General features: G+C 37.0%; 1 protein-coding gene across 1 annotated transcript in view; it reads left to right on the top strand.

Moving 5' to 3' along the window:
• LOC148949541 (neprilysin-1-like) overlaps window positions 1-21,334 on the top strand; it is a 205,334-nt gene that overhangs the window by 163,244 nt on the left and 20,756 nt on the right. Inside the window, exon 11 of the mRNA XM_089093571.1 lies at window positions 3,604-3,766. Coding sequence (XP_088949697.1) covers window positions 3,604-3,766 — 163 coding nt within the window. The remainder of the gene's footprint in view (window positions 1-3,603; window positions 3,767-21,334) is intronic.

Raw genomic sequence — 21,334 nt, 5'->3', positions numbered from 1 at the left:
AAATTGTAAAGATCCTTTGTAATTCTACACTTGCTAAAAATGCAATTATAAAGTGAATGTCTAAATGCTTAAGGAAAAAGAATATTTTTGTTGACGAGTGTGAAACACTGAAAAGTCAACACAAACGGAGTATTTTGGGACCATCTCTGGAACCATTTTTAACGGATATTCAAAAATAAAACACTTGAAATTAGAAAAAAGTGAAGAACTAAACAAAACCTCCAAAGTTTTTACTGAACAATCCATGTTAGGCAAACCTCTACTAAACAAACTCAAAAGCTAAATCAAGATTAAATTATCTAACAACACTAAGAATAGAACAATTGGGCCAGCTCACAAAGCCGTCCAAATTCACCAAATAACGGTGCCATCTAGTCTTGGACCATTAAAAGAATAATCTAGGACTTTTTAAAACTAAGTTGCTTGAAAAAAGCATAGTGTAAGCTTACAAAAAAATCAAATAATCAATTGAAATTTAATAGTTCCCTCATAATATACAACGTAACCTACGGAATGGTTTGACTTTTGCATTTGACTGATTGCCAGCAATCCTTTCACTTTTTAAAATGATAAAAATAGTATCGATAGCAGCAGTAGCAGTATTGATATGAGTATTGGAAGCTACAGTGATAGCAGTGGTGAAGTATGGTTCTAAAGCATGGGTGTTCCGAAAAACGGAGGAAGATTTGTTAGATGTTTTCCATAGAAATTGCCTTTAGATTGTTTTGGGTACCAGACGCACTGACCGTATCTGAAACAGCAGGCTGAACGAAAAGTGTGGTTCAATTCCGCTTTCTAGAGATATGAGAGAAAGATTGAGATGGCTAGGGCATGTTCTGTGGATGAAGGATGACAGATAGTCAAAGATTGTCCTTTTCGGCCAACCGTCTTGGGCCAAACAAAGAACAGGTCGTCCCCGGTGGGGGTTGCAGGATGTCGGAATTAAAGATTTAAAGGAAATGGAAACTTCATTGTAGGGTGAAAAGAGAGAGGCGTTTAACAGATTGCGATGGAGGAGGACCATGCGTAGCTGTGTTGGCCTTTGGCGGTTTGGTGTTACAAAGGGTTCTGGCTTAGTAGTAGAAGTAATAGTAGTATTGGTAGTATTAAGTAGTGACAGTAGCAGGAGTAGTAGAGCTGGTTGCTTTCTACAATGTAAAATTGTAGTTTCGTGTTTTGGATGCTTTCTGTAAGTCTACATTCAATCAAACAAATTAACTTAATTTATCTATTCATTGGTTTCCCAAGATCCGTCTTTAACCACTTTTAACCATTCAAATAATTATTCGGGAATCTTTGAGGGTCCTCTAAATATAAAAACAAAGAATCCTTGCATGGTTCTAATCTGAACAGAGGTTTGAAAAGATCCACCTTTTTGCTAAGGAAGTAGACTTGACACTAGTATTGCGAGCAATGCGTTTTGGAAATTTTCTAAGCTGCAGCTACCGGTGCAACCGTGACGAAATCTTGTTTTTGTGCGTTGGTTGCTTTCTACAGAGCTATATTTCCCTAAATTGCTTGCTATTTCTTAATCTATCAATGCAATCAGTTTTTGAATTATTAATAATCTATCATCTAAGGGAACTGCATAGACATTCTGTGAATAACCATGGATCGAAATAGGTGTAATATACAAAGCTGGGGAGAGGTGAAGGTATGTGGGTTCAGAGACTAGACCTAGAGTCATCCAGTTTACAGACTAAAAACGTTTAAATTGTTGTGACTTTAAGATTGGAGCATTGCTATCGAAATGTATCTATTATGCCTATATTTTAAAACGGGCTATTTGTATTTTTTTTTAGCAATATTACCGCTAAGGCAGCACACGCCATGCCAACCTTTGGGACGTCATGGTTAGGCCTTCCAACTGTCTAAATTAGAATTGTTAGATTGAAAGTTGATCTGATGACATGTGGAACCACAGTAGCATTCGGGAACCTGAAAAAAGTGGTTGGGTGTATTCAAACCGTTTTGTTTGAAACAAAGGTAAAATTCAGATATTGTTTCTGCGGTTTGAATAATTTCTACGAAGCATTTTCCTCGCTTTACGCCTTGAAACTTTATTTATTTAATCCATTAATTTTTAAAGGTTAGCTACTAATTATTCAACATTTTTCGATACACAGAGTTAGAAAAAGGGTCCAAAAAATCCTTGCATTACTCTGATTTTAACAAGGTGTGACATGTGCAACCTTCTTTCAAAATGTATTTATGAAGTATCTGTTTTGAAATGGAATATTTGAACGAATTGCCAAACCTGTCCGTAGTTCTGTATGTATAATATCACAACTAGAGACATATTTTGTAGGTTTTGACTATTTTGATTAAAGCAGATATTTTGAAATTATGATTCGATGGTATGAAAGACTGAACCAGAAAAGGTGGACAGAGGTTATTGGATCCCTCTCGTCACTTAAAATTAAGTGACTTCACTAAATTTTTTGTCTGTAAACTGGATGAGTCTAGGTCTAGTTCCTGAGCCCACATACTTTCACCTCTCCCCAGCTTTGTATATTCCACCAGAGTCAGGCTGACTACATCTCCCAAGCAACGAAGCCGTTTGGTATGCAGATTAACGCAAACAAGACCAAAATCATGGTCACATCACGACAGGAGATAACACCCCCCCCCCCCCTCGATAGTAATAGACGGTGAAAAAGTGGACACAGTAGATAAATTCTTTTACCTCGGCAGTCTTTTGACGGCTGAAAACTGCCACTCTGTCGACATTAAACGCCACCTTGGTCTTGCCAGCACTAGCTTCAAAAGGCTATCAAAGATCTGGAAATCTAGCCACCTTTCGAACCATTTGAAAGTACATCTATTCAACAGTCTGATCATAACCATTGCTCTGTATGGGTGTGAAACCTGGATATTAAAAGCTGAAAACGAGTGCAACCTCCTTGCGTTCGAAATGAGATGTTGGCGCCAGATAGCCAAGATCAGATATACTGACCATGCCATAAACAAAGAAGGCTGAAGTCGCAAGACAATATCCTGAACAAAATCCGAAAACAGCAGGCGCTGGTTCGGCCATGTGAAGTGAATGATTCCCGAACGCCTGCCCAAGATCGTGCTTGAAGGGAGAACTGAAGGACTTCGACCACGGGGAAGAACACGCAAAAGATGGATCGAAAAATTTGACCGACAACGCATTGCCCAACTATCCCGAACTGCACTTGACAGAATAGCACATCGAGCCCTAGTTCATCAGATTCAGGAAGGACTGGCCCCAAGACGTCCCTTGAGGATGTATGGGACTTGAGTAAGTACGTATTTAAACCTTATTAATCAAGATACAAAATTAATATTAAATTAATAATTCAAACTAAATTAATTAATTAAATTATAATTAAGTAAATATTATTGATTGCACTGTCATTAATTAATTGTATTAATATTAATACTAATTAATATGCAGTGTAATTAATACTGAAATTGCACCTTAAAATACCGATAATCCCTCTACCAACTTTCTACGTGAATCAGATTTATGTACTGGTGCCAAATCATGGGATATCCACTAACCTGAATTAATTCTATGATATTGCGCAGACTCTAATTTGGATTTTTGGACATTTTTAAATACGTTTTTTTTTTCAGGTCACCTTTTCAAAGGAACATTTCTTTGACAATATTTTAAATATGCTTGGATTTACAACATCATTGTCCTTTGACGAACTTCGGAAACCCGTCGACAGAAAGGACTGGACGACACCACCAGCAATTGTTAATGCTTTTTATGACGCAAGCACAAACAGTATTGGTAAGAATTATATTTCGTTTTTCTGGCGACATAGCAACAAAGTAATTATGGGAGGTGGAACATGTCTTTCCCTATGATTGGTTCAGAACACTTTTGGAAAAGTTTAGTTGATTTGGTGCTCGGACACCTCATCCCTTACTTCGAGTTGGACAAGAAATCGGCGAACACTTCATATGCTGAACATAGGAGCATCGATCTTATGCTAAGCATACTCTGTGGTAGACTGAATTATGTTTTCAGATGCTCAGTAACTGAAAGCTTTAGGCTATGTTATTCTAAGTTTATGCAATGTAATGTCATTACCTTTGGTATGCATTAAACCCATAATATCATGGGCAGCGTCATAGCGCTGCCTAAGTAAAGAGCGATGCGGGCACAATGTATTGTTTATTTTTGTTTTTTTGATATTTTTTAGACCAGGGCACTTTGTATCGAAGGAGTTGTCATGGAAACTTCGAAAGTGGGTCATTCGATTGAAAATCGAAAGGCATAGCGTGACGAAAGTGATGGGAGGGCAACCAACCCCCCCCCCCCACGACCATTATTTGCCCGAACATATCCAATCAAAATTTTGAGAAAGCCATTTTGTTAAACGTAGTTGAAAGATCCGGAAATAATGTCTTTGAGGATAACAACCCCCCCCCCCACGGCCCTAAGGGCAAGGGTTGCAATTTTGGCCCTAGGGGCATATAAGGTTTTATGGAAAGATTGGTCGCATAAACCTCGGAGGGTGCTCATTGGATTTGTAATCAGAGGTTCTAGTGCCCTTTTTAAGAGTCGAAGTGATCGGAGGGCAGATACTCCTCCCCCTTACCCCCCCCCCACCACACATCGCATTCTCCCAAAATGCATCTGATAGAATTTTGAGAAAGCCATTTGTTCAAAAAGTAAGCCGAAGATCATAAGCAGCGCAACCGCGCTACCTAAGTAAGAGCAATGTGGGCACAATGTTTTCTTTTTTGGGGGTGGGGGAATTTAGACTAGGGTACTTCGCATAGAAGGATTTGTCGTGGAAACTTCTAAAATGGCTCATTCGATTGGAAAATGCAAGTTCTTTTGGCCTTTCTTATAGTCGAAAGTGATAGGAGGACAACCAGACCCCCCCCCCCCCCCCACGCCCATAATTTCCTCAAATATATTCGTTTTTGTTCAGCTTAGTTGATAGGTCCAGAAATTGTGTCTTTGAACAGTAAACCCCCTCTCCATTGCCCACAGAGCAAGGGTAGTGAGTTATTCCCCGGGGGCAAATAAGTTTTTTTTATGAAAAGGGTGATCGTATAAACTTCATAGGAGGCTTATTGGATCGGAAATTGAAAGTTCTAGTCACATTTTAATAGTTGAATGTATTTGGAGGGCAACCAGGCCCCTCCCCCTCCTCGCCCATCATTTGTCCAAGCACATCCAATCAAAATTTAGTGATAGCCATTTTCTTAAGCATACTTGAAAGGTCCAGCAATTATGTATCTAGGGATGAAACCCCCCACGACCCTCGGGACAAGGGCTATAAGTTATATTAGTTGCCAATTGTTAAAATTTAAGGTTTTTATGGAAAGGGTGGTCGTATAAACTTCAGATGTGGCTAAGTCAATTGGAAATCAAAAGTACTAGTGTCCGTTTTAAGAGTCAAACGGTGTAGGAGGGCAACTAGCTCCAGACAAAACCGAACTTTCGAATGAAGGTTCATTTTGGATAGCCGATACTTACCTCATACGTTGATACATCTATTAACAAAAGCTTCTCCGGTTTTGCAATACAAAGACGGGGTCAAGACACCACAAATCCTCCGAAAAACAAACGTTTCCACAACGATCCAGTTCTTCTCCATAGCCAATTCAGATCAGTTTCTGTTTTGAACTAAATCCCTTATAATTCCTTAACTTTCTGTGAGCGGGGAGGAGGGAGGAACTCTATGTACCAACTAATGAGGTAAGTATCGGCTAGCCAAACTGAACTTTCATTTGAAAGTTCGGTTTTGGCGTCGCCATTACCACTTACGTTGGTACATCTATTAACAAAAGCTTAGATTCCAACCGATTTGGTGGTGGGTTCATAAATCAACTAATATAAAATTTTATTTTCAAACTCAAATATTTAAATGCATAAACTACAAAACTGTCTGAACCACGACGAAATTTAGAGCATCAGTTAGATCTTCTATCTTATGAAGGTAGTGTTGTCTGGGAGTAGACTCCGAAGACCAGCCGGCAGCAGTCATTATATCAGCAAGTGGTACTGATTTTGATAGCGCCCATGACGCCGCCATGGATCTTGTGTCGTGTGCTTTCCCTTTTCTACACTCTTGTTTCGCTGCATCATATGCCATAGTTATGGCCTTCTTTATCCAATAAGAAATGGTTCCAGCTGCCACCTCTCGTGGTGCTGTTTCAGAAAAGGGAATGAAGAACCTTTTTCTCCCTTTTCTGACCGCCACGTTAGCCGTTCGCTGTGCGTAGGCCGATAGTATTCTCACTGGACACAAAGCTGGATCTACATCTAGAGCGGGAAGAAGGATAGGAGAAGGTATCTCATGAGGCTTCATGGTTTTGGGTCTAAACGAAGGGGGAAACCCGATAGTTACTGAATTATCTGAAAATTGTGCTGTACTGAAGGACAAGACATGAATTTCACTCCTTCGACGACCAGATGCGATGGCAGTAATGAATAACGTCTTAATAGTAAGATCTTTCACATCAATATTCCACAAGTCAAGAAATCGTGAAAATCTAAAATACCTTAGAACAAGGCCAAGATCCCAGGCAGGAATGTCATGTTGTGTCCGCGGTGACTCGTGCCAAATATTTTGTATTATTTCCATCAAACAAGTATCTTTTCTGATATCTGTCCCTGTAGCTAGAGCTAGCGTTCCGCATATTGCCTCTTTATAACCTTCTATCGTTGATGGTGCGAGATTTCGACCAGTCCTTAGATATATCCTGAATTCTGCAACTGTCCGAGTACTGGTTTTGAGAGGATTAATCTTCCTTTCACTACACCAACCCATGAACACTTGCCATTTTCCATTGTACAATTCGATGGTAGATCGTCGCTGGGGTCGGGCAATTGCACGGGCTGATTTCTTAGAAAAACATCTATTTTCGTGTCCACGCTCGGTATCTTCCAGCCGTGTAAATTTAGATTCCTTAGTGCTGGGTGGCGAAGTCGATCCTGCTAGATGAGATCTGACTGATCTCCGAGGGGTATAGACAAATCTACTAGCAGGTTGAGAAGATTCGTGTACCAAGCTTGGCGAGGCCATCGCGGAGCAATTAGCGTTATTTGGCAGTTCACAGACTTTCAAAACTTCTCCAGAACCTTTGGGATCAGTGAAAAGGGAGGAAAGGCATAGCTGTGTTTGTCCGACCAGTCGTGGACTAGGGAACTTGTGCCGATCACAATATAATGTGGAACTGGTGAGAAATATATGTCGATCTTCCGGTTCAATCGACTTACGAATAGATTGACTTCTGGTAATCCGTACTCTTTTGACAGGGCTCTGAAGACACTCTCGTTGAGACTCCATTCCGTGGGCAGACCTTTTCCTTCTCGTGACAGTGTGTAGGCTACTAGATTGAGTGACCCTGCGATGTGTCTTGCCATCAAGTGAACGTTCAGGGCCATCGTAATCTCGAAGAGCTTTATGAATTCCTTCTCTAGGGAGAAAGAACGGGTTCCGCCCTCTTTGTTTGTGTAATTGACTACCGTCGAGTTGTCCGTCGATACCATGACTACTTCGTTTCTTAGCTCCTCCGCAAAGGCTTTGATTGTGTTGGCCACGGGCCTCATCTCGAGGCAATTTATATGAAGAGATTTCTCTTCTGGAGACCAAGTCCCCGAAGTGTCTTGATGTGGGCCCTCTAGATAGCCACCCCACCCGTAGGTTCAGCTGTCGGTGAATATTGTTTTGGAAACAATAGGGGGCTTGAGAGGAAGGCCTTTACTCAGCCAATCTTTTTTCAGCTACGGTGACAATTCCTCTTTCATCTCTGTCGTAATTAGGATGTTTAAATCTATGTCGTTCCAAGACCTGTTCACTGTTTACATATATTATATGTTATTGAGAAAGGTAAGCATGTTTGACCTTTACTTTCTAAAAAGACAAAGGGCATTTGAGTGGAGCTTACAAAGAAGGTTGAGGGGAGTGTTGAACTATATAAAAACAGGTTAAGTGTATACAGGTTGTCAAAAGGCGTAACTTAGGAATGACTGAGTATTTGAATGTGGAACTTTCAGGAAATAATTAAAAAAACTTTCCGAAAAATTAGTTTTTCAAAGAAAAGTAAAGGCCATTTTAAACTTAAGCTCAGCAGATGCAAATATCTGTTAAAATTCAAACTCAAAACGACCAGAAATTACTATTAAAGTATAAATGAAACCCAAAACGAACAGAAATTAAATAAGCAATCATAGCAAATAACATACAACAAGTAATAATATAAACAAATAAATAGATCTTAAAGTGACTAATCCTTAGATTGAATATGAAAATTAAGCTTAAAACGAAAAAAAAATATTTTGCTATTGAAGTATAAATGAAACTTAAAATGAACAGAAATTAAATAAACAATCAATGAAAACAAACATACAATAGATATTAATGTAAATGAATACATAAATCTTAAAACGAGTACAACTTAAATTCAATATGCAAATCAAGCTTGAAATGAACAAAAATCACTACAAACAAAAGTTTGGTATCGCCTCCTTCTCTCACTGCAAAAGTCTAAAACCTACTGCGTCATTGGCACTTTACTGAAAACCAATTTTATTACAAATATTTTCTTTTGTACTTAAATATTGAAAATAAACATTAAAATTTATAGTAAAATTTTGAACTGATTAGCTTTCAGCAATTAATATCATTATACATTAAATATTCAGTTTAATTTATTAGTTCTCTCTTAAGTTGTTCAAGACGAATATAGTTTGATTATAAAAAAGAGTTTGGACACTACCCCCTTCCTAAACTGTAAATAAAAACCGAAAGCCTACTGCGTCATTGGCGCTTCACTGAAAACGAACTATATTACAAATGTTTTCTTTTCCAGTTCTTTACAGCATTGAAAATAAAAATAAAATTACAGTGAAACAAATTCTTGAACTGATGAATCTTTCAACAATTAATAATATCATTATACATCAAATATTCAATTTGATGTTGTTTATACCTTCCAAGACTGTTCAAGACGCATATAGTTTTCAGTAAAGCACCAATGACGCAGTAGGCTTTAGACTTTTCAAAAAATAATTTTCAAAAAACTGGCTATCAAAATTAAGCTTAAAACGAAAAAAAATATTTTGCTATTGAAGTATAAATAAAACTTAAAATGAACAGAAATTAAATGAACAATCAATGCAAACAAACATACAATAGATATTAATGTAAATGAATAAATAAATCTTAAAACGAGTGAAACTTAAATTGAATATGCAAATCAAGCTTGAAACGAACAAAAATCACTACAAACAAGAGTTAGGGTATCGCCTCCTTCTCTCACTGTAAAAGTCTAAAACCTACTGCGTCATTGGCTCTTTACTGAAAACCAGTTTTATTACAAATATTTTATTTTGTACTTAAATATTGAAAATAAACCTTAAAATTTATAATAAAATTATTATCATTGTACATTAAATATTCAGTTTTATTTAATATTTCTTTCTAAAGTTGTTCAAGACGAATATACTTTCACTACAAACAAGAGTTTGAATACTGCCCTCTTCCTTAACTGTAAATAAAAATGGAAAGCCTACTGCGTCATTGGCGCTTAACTGAAAACGAATTATACTACAAATATTTTCTTTTCCAGTTCTTACAGCATTGAAAATAAAAATAAAATTAGAGTGAAATAAATTCTTGAACTGATGGATCTTTCAAAAATTAATATCATTATGAATCAAATATTCAATTTGATGTTGTTTATGCTTTCCAAGACTGTTCAAGACGCATATAGTTTTCAGTAAAGCGCCAATGACGCATTAGGTTTTAGACTTTTCAAAAAACAATTTTCAAAAAACTGGCTATCTGAAAGTTTGTAGCGGATGGGTTTGGGGAAAAAAGTGCGTGGGGTTGGGGCTAGTTGCCCTTAAATCTCTTGACTCTTAAAAAGTAAACTAGAACGCCTTCCCCCGGGTCCTCGGGGGTTGTATTGATACCGGATGTTTTCTTATTCGACCTTTGAACTGTGTTTAACAAAATGTCTATCTCAAAGTTTTCATCAGATAGGTTTGGAAAAATAAGGCGGGGGGGGGGGGGCTAGTTTCCCGCGGATTTCTTTTGACTATTAAAAAGTGAGCTCGGGCTTTCAATTTCCATGAGCCCTCTCTGCAGTTTATGCGAGCATCCCTTTCATAAGAAACATATATGCGCTAACGCATAACTTACAACGCCTGCCCCCTGGCCCTGGGGGGTTGTGTCGACACCTGAGTTTTTGTTATCTGACTTTTGAGCAATTTTTAGCTTAATTGCTATATCAAAATTTTTATCTGATGCATTCGGGGGAAGAAGGGGCGTGGGAAGGGGTGCTAGTTGCCCTCCAAACTCTTTTGACTCTCAAAAACTGAACTAGAACTTTCAATAGCCAACCAAATGAGCCCTCTCTAAAGTTTTTACTAGGATCCCTTCAATATGAACCATATATTCCCACAGGGCATAACTTACAACGCCTTCCCCCGGGCCCTTGGGGGTTGTGTCGACCCCGAAGTTTTCGTTATATGGTCTTTGAACTATTAAAAAAAATGGTTATCTCAAAGTTCTTATCGGATGGGTTTGAGGAAAAAAGGGCTTGGAGGGGGAGCTATGTGCCCTCCAATCTCTTTTGACTCTTAAAAAGTGAACTGGAACTTCCAATTTCCAATCAAATGAACGCTCTTTGAAGTTTATACCAGCATCCCTTCCATAAGTACCATATATACCCCCAGGGTATTACTTACAACGCCTGCCACCGTGCTCTTGGGGGTTGTGTCGACTCCGGAGTTTTAGTTATTTGGTATTTAAACTATTAAAAAAAATGGTTATCTCAAAGTTCTTATCGGATGGGTTTGAGGAAAAAAGGGCGTGCAGGGGGGGGGGAGGAGCTAGGTGCCCTCCAATCTCTTTTGACTCTTAAAAATTGAACTAGAACTTCAATTTTTAATCAAATGAACCCTCTTTGAAGTTTTACGAGAATCCCTTCTATAAGAACCATATATGCCCCCAGGGAATAACTTACAACGACTGCCCCCGGGCCCTGGGGGGTTGTGTCGACACCGGAGTTTTGTTTTATGATCTTGGAACTATTTTTAACAAAATAGCTTTCTCAAAATTTATATCGGATGCATTTGGGAAAAAATGGCGTGGGGGAGGGTTGCTGGTTACCCTCCGATATCTTTTGACACTTCAAAAGTGAACTAGAACTTTCAATTTCCAATCAAATGAGCCCTCTGTAAAGTTTATACCAACATTCCTTCCATAAGAACCCTATATGCCCCCAGGTCAGAACTTATAACCCTTGCCCTGAAGACTGAGTGTCCTGCTCAAAGATATAATTTCCAGGACTTTCAACTATGTTGAACAAAATGGCTATAAAAACATTTTGATTGGATATATTTGGGGAAATGGTGGGCGTGTAAGGTGTTTTAGTTGCTTTCCAATCATTTTCGATTATTAAAAAGGGCACTAGCCATTTCAACTTCCAATCGAATGAGCCTTTTTTAAAGTTTCTACGACAACGCTTTCTATAAAAACCTTAATTGCCCCCAGGGCATAACTTACAACCCTTGCCCTGAGGGCTGTGGGGGGTCGTCACTTTCAAAGATCTAATTTCCAGAATTTTCAACTACGGTGAACAAAATAGCTATCTCAAAATTTTGATTGGATGTGTTTGGGGAAAAGGTCGGCGTGAGAGGGAGGTTAGTTGCCCTCCAATCACTTTTGACTATTACAAATGGCACTAGCCCTTGCAATTTACAATAAAATACGTCCATTCTGAAGGTTCTACGACAAAGATTTCAATAAAAACATTATATGCCCCCAGGGTATAACTTACAACTCCTGCCCTGAGGGCTGTGGGGGGAGTGTCCTCCTCAAAAACTTAATTTCTATCTGGAAATCAACTATGTAGAACAAAATGGCTATCTCAAAATGTTGATTGGATGTGTTTGGAGAAACGGTGGAAGTGGAATAGAAGTTAGTTGCCTTCCAATCACTTTTGACCCTGAAAAAGGGCACTAGAACTCTCAATTTCCAATTGAATGAGCTCCCTTTGAAGTTTATACGACGACCCCTTCCATATGAAGTGCCTCTGGAAAAAAATAATAATAATAAAACATTGGAGCCGTATGGCCTTTACTATAGGCAACGCTATAGCGTTGCCGCTGATAATGAGGGAGATTATCAATTGACCAAAAAGGTAATGTTAGTTACAGTTACTGTAACTAATAACGCCAAGGGTATTAAGGTGAAACTTTTAGGGAACGTTTATGGGTAGTTTCAATTAAACGACAAAACTATATGCATGTAGGTTTTCAAAAGGGCATACAAGCAATATACAATGAAAACGTTCCCAGTGGAATAAGAACTGGTTATGTTTAGATTGTTCCTCGAAACAAAATAACACCAAAAATCAAGAATACACTATCTCTACTTCTTCGGAAGCTAGTGATATCCCACGACGCCGATTGTCAGGAATAAATTTTTCAAAAGCTAGTGATACCCCACGACGCCAATTGTCAGAAAGGAATTCTTCCTTAAAAGAAATTTTAGATGATATGAGGTCGCCCCCCTTTGCGCAGCCTTGCCAAATGGGTGGTAAAGCTATCATTGCAGTCCATAGCGAGTGTCAGACTAGTCCGCTACCAGTTTTAACCAGTGTTGCCAGTTGACAGACTTATTTTCTGCTAGGAACTAAAGATGCCAGTGCTCAGACGGATTATCAACTTATGTTAGGTACTAGTTATGCCTCCTGCCAGACAGAAGATCTATTAGTGCTAATTTTGAATCTAATTGTGAACGTTGCAACCCCTTTAATTTCCCTAACATTTCCCCATTTAACGTGATAAAAAATTGAAAAATTAAAAATATCACTGGATACACTTGCTCACTGGATATTCCTGTCCCACTTATTAAAGCCTTCAGTGATTACCTCTCAAAGCTCCTCTCTATTCTTTTCAATCAATCAAAGCTCAATCTGGACTGTCCCCTTTCCTTTGGAAACAAGGTTTCATAACTCCAATAAAAAAGAAAAACGGTAAGCCTGGCTTTGATTGCATTTGTCCTATCTCTCTGACTTCTATCTTTTCAAAATTATATGAAAGCTTTTTTGCTGACTGGCTCAGGGACCAAGTCCACCCCCTCGTTGACCCTAGGCAGTTTGGAAATCTTGTATCTACATCAACCTCACATTACCTTATCCACCTAACTAGCTTATCCACCCAGACTATTTGAGAGACCAAACACCCGGCTAAATCTAATTTCTGTTGACCTACAAAAGGTTTTCGACCTGGTTAAACATAATATCTTGATAGAAAAACTTATCGAAGAATTTCTGGTCGAAACATAATTGGTCGAGTTTGTTGCCTCATTTCTTTCAAACAGATCACAGGCAAACAAATATCAAGATTGCTACTCTAGCCACCTTCGTATTCACAATAGTATTCCCCAAGGTACTATTCTTGGCCCCTCCTGTTTTCCGTCATGATCGACAGTTTTTCAATGGATTACCGTGACAGGTGGAAATTTGTCGACGACGTAACAGTTTTAGTGACGTATTATAAAAATATTTATAGCAACCCAATGGGTATCCTCCATGACATTGCAGGCACGGCTTCTTCTCTTGATATAACGGTTAATCCTTGTTTAGTCCACCATAGTATCTGTCAGTTTCCTCAAGTCCCCTCCTCTGTTTCTTCTTCCTATTCCTCCTGAGATTTCTGCTACTTCCTTTAAACTCCCAGGTGTTACCATATCTTCTGACTTGAAGTGGGACACCCATGTAAATAACATCTAGCGTTAAGCAAACTTGTCACTTTCTCTTCTGAAACTTCTGAATAAATTCAATTGCCCCCCCCCCATCTCAGTTACTCAAGGTATTTGTTTCTTTTGTACGTCCTCTAGTCTAGTCTAGAAAAAAAAAATTGTGCCTCCGTTTCGGGAAGTCAGCACAAATAAACTCCCGTACTGAAAACCTCTTTAAGAGTCGCAAAAAAAAACAAGTTTTTTTAACTGAAAGTAAGGAGCGACACTAAAACTTAAAACGAACAGAAAATTTCCGTATATGAAAGGGGCTGTTCCCTGCTCAACGCTCCGCTCGTTGCGTTAAGGTTTTTTATTGTTTTATAAAGCAGAGTTGTGAGAAAGAGTCAAACTTGAGCGAAAATAGCGGGGCCTTGAGCAGGGAACAACCCCTTTCATATACGGAATAATTTCTGTTCGTTTTAAGTAGAAAGGCCTTATTGAGTCCGAACAGTACAAAATTCGGTTATCAAAAGAATGTATCTCGTGTCAGTACACCTAATATGGGCATAGAGTCATTAGGGAGAACACGTGGTTAATTAAAGCGATTGGGAATTTGGAACACCTGTGCTGTCAGTCATTAATCAAATTGTTTCCGGGCAAAGTTTAATAATGACTGACAGGTACTGTCAACATTTCTCCAGGAATAGATCCAAGTCAATAATGTCTTTGCCTCGGAAACAGTTCTACTGGTCGAACTCCAAAAGATATTAATAACCAAACGCCATGGAAACAATTCTCCAAGAAACATCTTAGCGATGAATTGTTTTAGCGCGCGAAAAGGTTTCTTTGTAATTTCAATGTGAAAGCACAGAGATGCCAATAACAAAGGAATACGCTGAATTTACGTTTAGGGATTATTTGGGCGAAACCGTTTTAGACATTTTAGGGAATTATTTCGGCGAAACAGATAGAGACATTTTAAAAGAAGATTTTAGAAGAGAATTTGAGGGTCAAACTCTGTGGTCGTTATAATACACAAGTTCCATTGAACAGTGTCATGAGGTCCTCTACCCCAACCCCAAAGGGTTCTGATCCCCCTATCCCAACCCCAAAGGGTTCCAATCCCCCTACCCCAACCCCGAAGGAAGCCCCGGTCCTCAAAGGGCCACCGGCGCCCCCAAAGGCCCACCCCAGACCCCCAAAGGCCCACCCCCGGCCCCCCAAAGGCCCAACGAGCACCCAAAAGACCAACCGGGTCCCAAAGGCCCACCCCCGGTCCCCAAATGCCCCCAGGCTCCCAACTGGCCCCCCGGACCCCCAAAGGCCCCCCCCGGCCCCCAAAGGTCCACCGGGCTCCCAAAGGACCAATCGGTCCTCAAGTGCCCCCAGACCCCCAAAGGCCCTCCCTGTGCCCCAAAGGCCCTCCCCCGGTCCCCAAAGGTCCCCCGGGCCAGAGAAGCGCCGCCGGGATGCGCCGTGGGCCAGGGAAGCGCCGCAGGATGTGCCGCGGGTCAGGAAAGTGCCGCAGGGGATGCGCCGCAGGGAGGCACTGCAGGAAAGCGCCGCAGGATGCGCCGCAGGGATGCGCCGCGAAAAAAAGTAAACTAAAAAGTAAAAATTTCGAAATGTTATCCCCCAAACGCCCTCCTCAGACCCCCAGTTTACCTTGTCACAGTTACATTTTCTGGATTTTTCAAAGTTCATTTCGTTTTTATTTCATTGAAATGCAAGAGTTGGAATATTTCAGAAGTGTTTTGTCGTGGTTTTCCATGTCACAGTTACATTTTCTTGATTTTTGAAAGTTCATTTCGGTTTTCTTTCATTGAAATTCAAGAGATGGAATATTTAAGTAGTGTTTTATCGTGGTTTACCTTGACACAGTTACAGTTCCTTGATTTTTCACAAAGTTTATTCTATATTTCCTTATTTGAAATGCAAGAGTTGGAATATTTCAGTAGTGTTTCGTCGTGGATGAACTTGTCAAAGCTACAATATCATGATTTTTAATTTTAAATTTAGAATTTATTTCGATTTTATGAAATAGTTGGAATATTTAAGTAGTGTTTTGTCGTGGTTTACATTGTCACAGTTAAATTTTATGGATATTTCAAAGTTCATTTCGTTTTTCTTTAATTGAAATTCAAGAGTTGGAATATTTCAGTAGTGTTTTGTCGTGGTTCACATTATCACAGTTACATTCTCTTGATTTTTTCAAAGTTCATTTTGAATTTCTTTTGTTGAAATGCAACAGTTAGAATATTTCAGTAGCGTTTTGTCATGGTTTACCATGTCACAGTTACATTCCCTTGATTTTTCAAAGTTCATTTTCGATGTCTTTCGTTGAAATGCAAGAGTTGGAATATTTCAGTAGTGTTTTCTCGTGGTTTACCATGTCACAGTTACATTCCCTTGATTTTTCAAAGTTCATTTTCGATTTCCGTCGTTGAAATGCAAGAGTTGGAATATTTCAGTAGTGTTCTGCTGTGGTTTACCTTGTCACAGTTACATTCTATTAATATTTCAAGGTTCATTTTGGATTTCTTTCATTGAAATGAAAGAGTTGGAATATTTTAGTAGTGTTTTGTTGTGGTTTACCTTATCACCGTCTACATTCTCTTGATTTTTTAAAGTTCATTTTGGATTTGTTTTGATGAAATGCAAAATTTAGATTATTTTAGTAGTGTTTTGTCGTGGATTACGTTGTTACAGTTACATTTTTTTGTTTTTTCAAAGTTCATTTTGGATGGCTTTCAATGAAATGCAAGAGTTACATTCTCTTGATTTTTCAAATTTCTTTTCGAATTTCTTTAGTCGAAATGCAAGAGATGAAATATTTCAGTAGCGTTTTGTCGTGGTTTACCTTGTCACAGTTACATTCTCTTGATTTTTCAAAGTTAATTTTGAATATCTTTCATTGAAATGCAAGAGTGGGATTATTACAGTAGTGTTTTGTCATGGTTTACCTTGTCACAGTTACATTTTCTTAATTTTTTAAAGTTCATTTTGAATTTCTTTCGTTGAAATGCAAGAGTTGGAATATTTCAGTAGTGTTTTGTTATGGTTTACCTTGTCACAGTTACATTCTCTTAATTTTTCAAAGTTCATTTTGAATTTCTTTCTTTGAAATGCAAGAGTTGGAATATTTCAGTAGTGTTTTGTAGTGGTTTACCTTGTCACAGATACATTTTCATGATTTTTCAAAGTTCATTTGTAATTTCTTCCATTGAAATGCAAGAGTTGGAATATTTCAGTAGTGTTTTGTCGTGGTTTACCTTGTCAGAGTTACATTTTCATGATTTTTCAAATTTCATTTTGAATTTCTTTCGTTGAAATGCAAGACCTGGAATATTTCAGTAGTGTTTTGTTGTGGTTTACCTTGTCAAAGTTACATTTTCTTTATTTTTCAAAGTTCATTTCGGTTTTCTTTCATTGAAATGCATGAGTTGGAATATTTCAGTAGTGTTTTATCGTGTTTTACCTTGTCACAGTTACATTCGCTTGATTTTTCAAAGTTCATTTTGGATTTATATCTTTGTAATGCAAGAGTTGGAATATTTCAGAAGTGTTTTGTCATGGTTTACCATGTCACAGTTACATTCTCATGATTTTTCAAAGTTAATCTTGAATTTCTTTCATTGAAATGCAAGAGCTGGAATATTTCAGTAGTGTTTTGTTGTGTTTTACCTTGTCACAGTTACATTTTCTTTATTTTTTAAAGTTCATTTAGTTTTTCTTTAATTGAAATGCAATAGTTGGAATATTTCAGTAGTGTTTTGTCGTGTTTTACCTTGTCACAGTTACATTCGATTGATTTTTCAAAGTTCATTTTGGATTTCTTTAGTTGAAATGCAAGAGTTGGAATATTTCAGAAGAGTTTTGTCGTGGTTTACCTTGTCACAGTTACAGTCCCTTGATTTTTCAAAGTTCATTTTTATTTTCTTTTGATGAAACGTAAGATTTTGAATATTTCAGTAGTGTTTTGTTATAGTTTGCCTTTTCACATTTAAAGTGTCATGATTTTTCAAATTTCAGGTTTTATGACAGTAATTGAAATTCGCAGGCTGTAATATTTCTGAACATTTTTTTCGCGTTTTTAAATGTCACACTTACAGGCAAAGGATATTTCAATTTGCTTGTCGCAGGCAGTTAATAGTATATATCAATTTGTTAACTTTACGGATGGTGTCGCCAGTGTTTTCAATGAAAAACTTACAATCGATTTATATTTAACAGTTCAGTATGGATTTTTTTAGTTTATATGCAAGAGTTGGACAATTTCAGTAGCGTTTTGTCGTGGTTTGCCATGTCACAGTTACAGTCCATTTATTTTCGAAATTTCATTTCGTATTTATTTCATTGTAATGTAAAAGTTGGAATATTTCAGTAGTGTTTTGTTGTGGTTTGCCTTGTAAAAGTTACATTTTTTGGATTTTTCAAAGTTAATTTCGGTTTTCTTTCATTGAAATGCAAGAGTTTGAACATTTCAGTAGTGTTTTGTCGTGGTTTACCGTGTCACAGTTACATTCTCTTGATTTTTCAAAGTTCATTTTGAATTTCTGTCGTTGAAATGCAAGAGTCAAAATATTTCATTAGTGTTTTGTCGTGGTTTACCTTGCCACAGTTACATTCTCTTGATTTTTCAAAGGTCATTTTCGATTTCCTTCATTGAAATGCAAGAGTTGGAATATTTCAGTAGTGTTTTCCCGTGGTTTACCATGTCACAGTTACATTCACTTGATATTTCAAAGTTCATTTTCGATTTCATTCGTTGAAATGCAAGAGTTGGACTATTTCAGTATTGTTCTGATGTGGTTTACCTTGTCATAGTTACATTATATTAATTTTTAAAGGTTCATTTTGGATTTCTTTCATTGAAATGCAAGAGTTGGAATATTTCAGTAGTGTTTTGTTGTGGTTCAACTTCTCACAGTTACATTTTCTTGTTTTTTCACAGTTCATTTTTAATTTCTTTCGTTGAAATGCAAGAGTTGGCATATTTCAGTAGAGTTTTGTAGTGGTTTACCTTGTCACAGTTACATTTTCTTGTTTTTTCAAAGTTCATTTTGAATTTCTTTCATTGACATGCAAGAGTTGGAATATTTCAGTAGCGTTTTGTCGTGGTTTACCTTGTCACAGTTACATTTTCTTGATTTTTCAAAGTGCATTTCGGTTTTCTTTCATTGAAATGCAAGAGTTGGAATATTTCAGTAGTTTTTTGTCGTGGTTTTCCTTGTCACAGTTACATTGTCTTGATTTTTCAAAGCTCATTTTGAATTTCTTTCGTTGAAATGCAAGAGTTGGAATATTTCAGTAGTGTTTTGTCATGGTTTACTTTGTCAAAGTTACATTCTCTTGATTTTTCTAAGTTCATTTGGAATTACTTTCGTTGAAATGCAAGAGTTGGAATATTTCAGTAGCATTTTGTCGTTGTTTAACTTGTCACAGTTACTTTCTCTTGATTTTTCAAAGTTAATTTTGAATTTCTTTCCTTGAAATGCAAGAGTGGGATTATTACAGTAGTGTTTTGTCGTGGCTTACCTTATCACAGTTATATTCCCTTGATTTTTCAAAGTTCATTTTCTATTTCAATCGTTGAAATGCGAGAGTTTAAATATTTCAGTAGTGTTTTGTGGTGGTTTACCATGTCACAGTTACATTCCATTGATTTTTCAAAGTTCATTTTGAATTTATATCGTTGAAATGCCAGAGTTGGAATATTTCAGTAGAGTTTTATTGTGGTTTACCTTGTCACAGTTACATTTTCTTGATTTTTCTAAGTTCTTTTTGGATTTTTTTCATTGAAGTGCAAGAGTTGGAATATTTCAGTAGTGTTTTGTCGTGGTTTACCTTGTCACAATTACATTCCCTTGATTTTTCAAAGTTCATTTTGAATTTCTTTCGTTGAAATGCAAGAGTTGGAATATTTCAGTAGTGTTTTGTTGTGGTTTACCTTGTCACAGTTACATTCGCTTGAATTTTTAAAGTTCATTTTGGATTTCTTTAGTTGAAATGCAAGACTTGGAATATTTCAGTAGTGTTTTGTCGTGGGTTAACTTGTCACAGTTATATTCTCTCAATTTTTCAAAGTTCATTTTGAATTTCTTACATTGAAATGCAAGAGTTGGAATATTTCAGTAGTGTTTTGTCGTGGTTTACCTTGTCACAGATACATTATCTTGATTTTTCAAAGTTAATTTTGAATTTTTTCCATTGAAATACAGGAGTTGGAATATTTCAGAAGTGTTCTGTCGTAGTTTACTTTGTCACAGTTACATTCTCTTAATTTTTTTAAGTTCATTTTGCGTTTCTGTCGTTGAAATGCAAGAGTTGGAATATTTCAGTAGTGTTTTGTTGTAGTTTACCTTGTCAAGGTTACATTCTCTTGATTTTTCAAAGTTCATTTTGAATTTCTTTCATTGAAATGAAAGAGTTGGAATATTTCAGCAGTGGTTTGTCATGGTTTACCTTGTCACATTTACTTTCTCTTGATTTTTGAAAGTTCATTTTGAATTTCTTTCGTTGAAATGCAAGAAGTGGACTATGTCAGTAGTGTTTTGTTGTGGTTTACCTTGCCACTGTTACATTTTATTGATTTTTCAAATTTCATATCGGTTTTCTTTCATTGAAATACAAGAGTTGGAATATGTCAGTGGTGTTTTGTCCTGGTTTACCTTGTCACAGTTACAGTCGCTCGATTTTTCAAAGTTAATTTTGGATTTCTTTAGTTGAAATGCAAGAGTTGGAATATTTCAGAAGCGTTTTGTCGTGGTTTACCTTGTCACAGTTATATTATCTTTATTTTTCAAAGTTCATTTTGAATTTTTTTCTTTGAAATGAAACAGTGGGATTATTTCAGTATTGTTTCGTCGTGGTTTAACATGTAACAATTACATCCCCTTGATTTTTGAAAGTTCATTTTCTATTGCTTTCATTGAAATGCAAGCGTTGGATTATTTCAGTAGTGTTTTGTCATGGTTTATTTTGTCATAGTTACATTCTCTTTATTTTTCAAAGTTCATTTTTAATTTATATCGTTTAAATGCAAGAGTTTGAATATTTCAGTAGTGTTTTGTTGTGTTTTACCTTGCCAGTGTTACATTCTTTTGATTTTTCAAAGTTCATTTTGTATTTCTTCCATTGAAACGCAAGAGTTGGAATATTTCAGTAATTTTTTTTAGTGGTTTACCATGTCACAATTACATTCCACTTATTTTTTCAAAGTTCATTTTCTATTTATTTATTTGAAATGCAAGAGTTGGAATATTTCAGTAGCGTTTTGTTGTTGTTTACCTTGTCACAGTTACATTTTCTTTATTTTTCAAAGTGCATTTCGGTTTTCTTTCATTGAAATGCAAGAGTTGGAATATTTCAGTAGTGTTTTCTCTTGGTTTACCTAGTCGCAGTTAAATTCTCTTTAGTTTTACAAGTTGACTTTGTATTTTTTTAGTTGAAATTTAAGAGTTGGAATGTTTCAGAAGCATTTTTTTATGGTTTACCTTGTCACAGCTATATTCTCTTGATTTTTCAAAGTTCATTTTTAATATCTTTCATTGAAATAAAAGAGTGGGATTATTTAAGTAGTGTTTTGTCATGGTTTACCATGTCACAGTTACATTTTCTGTATTTTTCAAAGTTCATTT

This window comes from Artemia sp. Qi Xiang Cuo, chromosome 8 (assembly GCF_049724085.1).
Source record: "Artemia sp. Qi Xiang Cuo chromosome 8, ASM4972408v1, whole genome shotgun sequence".
In the NCBI taxonomy this organism is placed as follows: domain Eukaryota; kingdom Metazoa; phylum Arthropoda; class Branchiopoda; order Anostraca; family Artemiidae; genus Artemia; species Artemia sp. Qi Xiang Cuo.
This window is presented reverse-complemented; position numbering and strand designations above follow the sequence as displayed.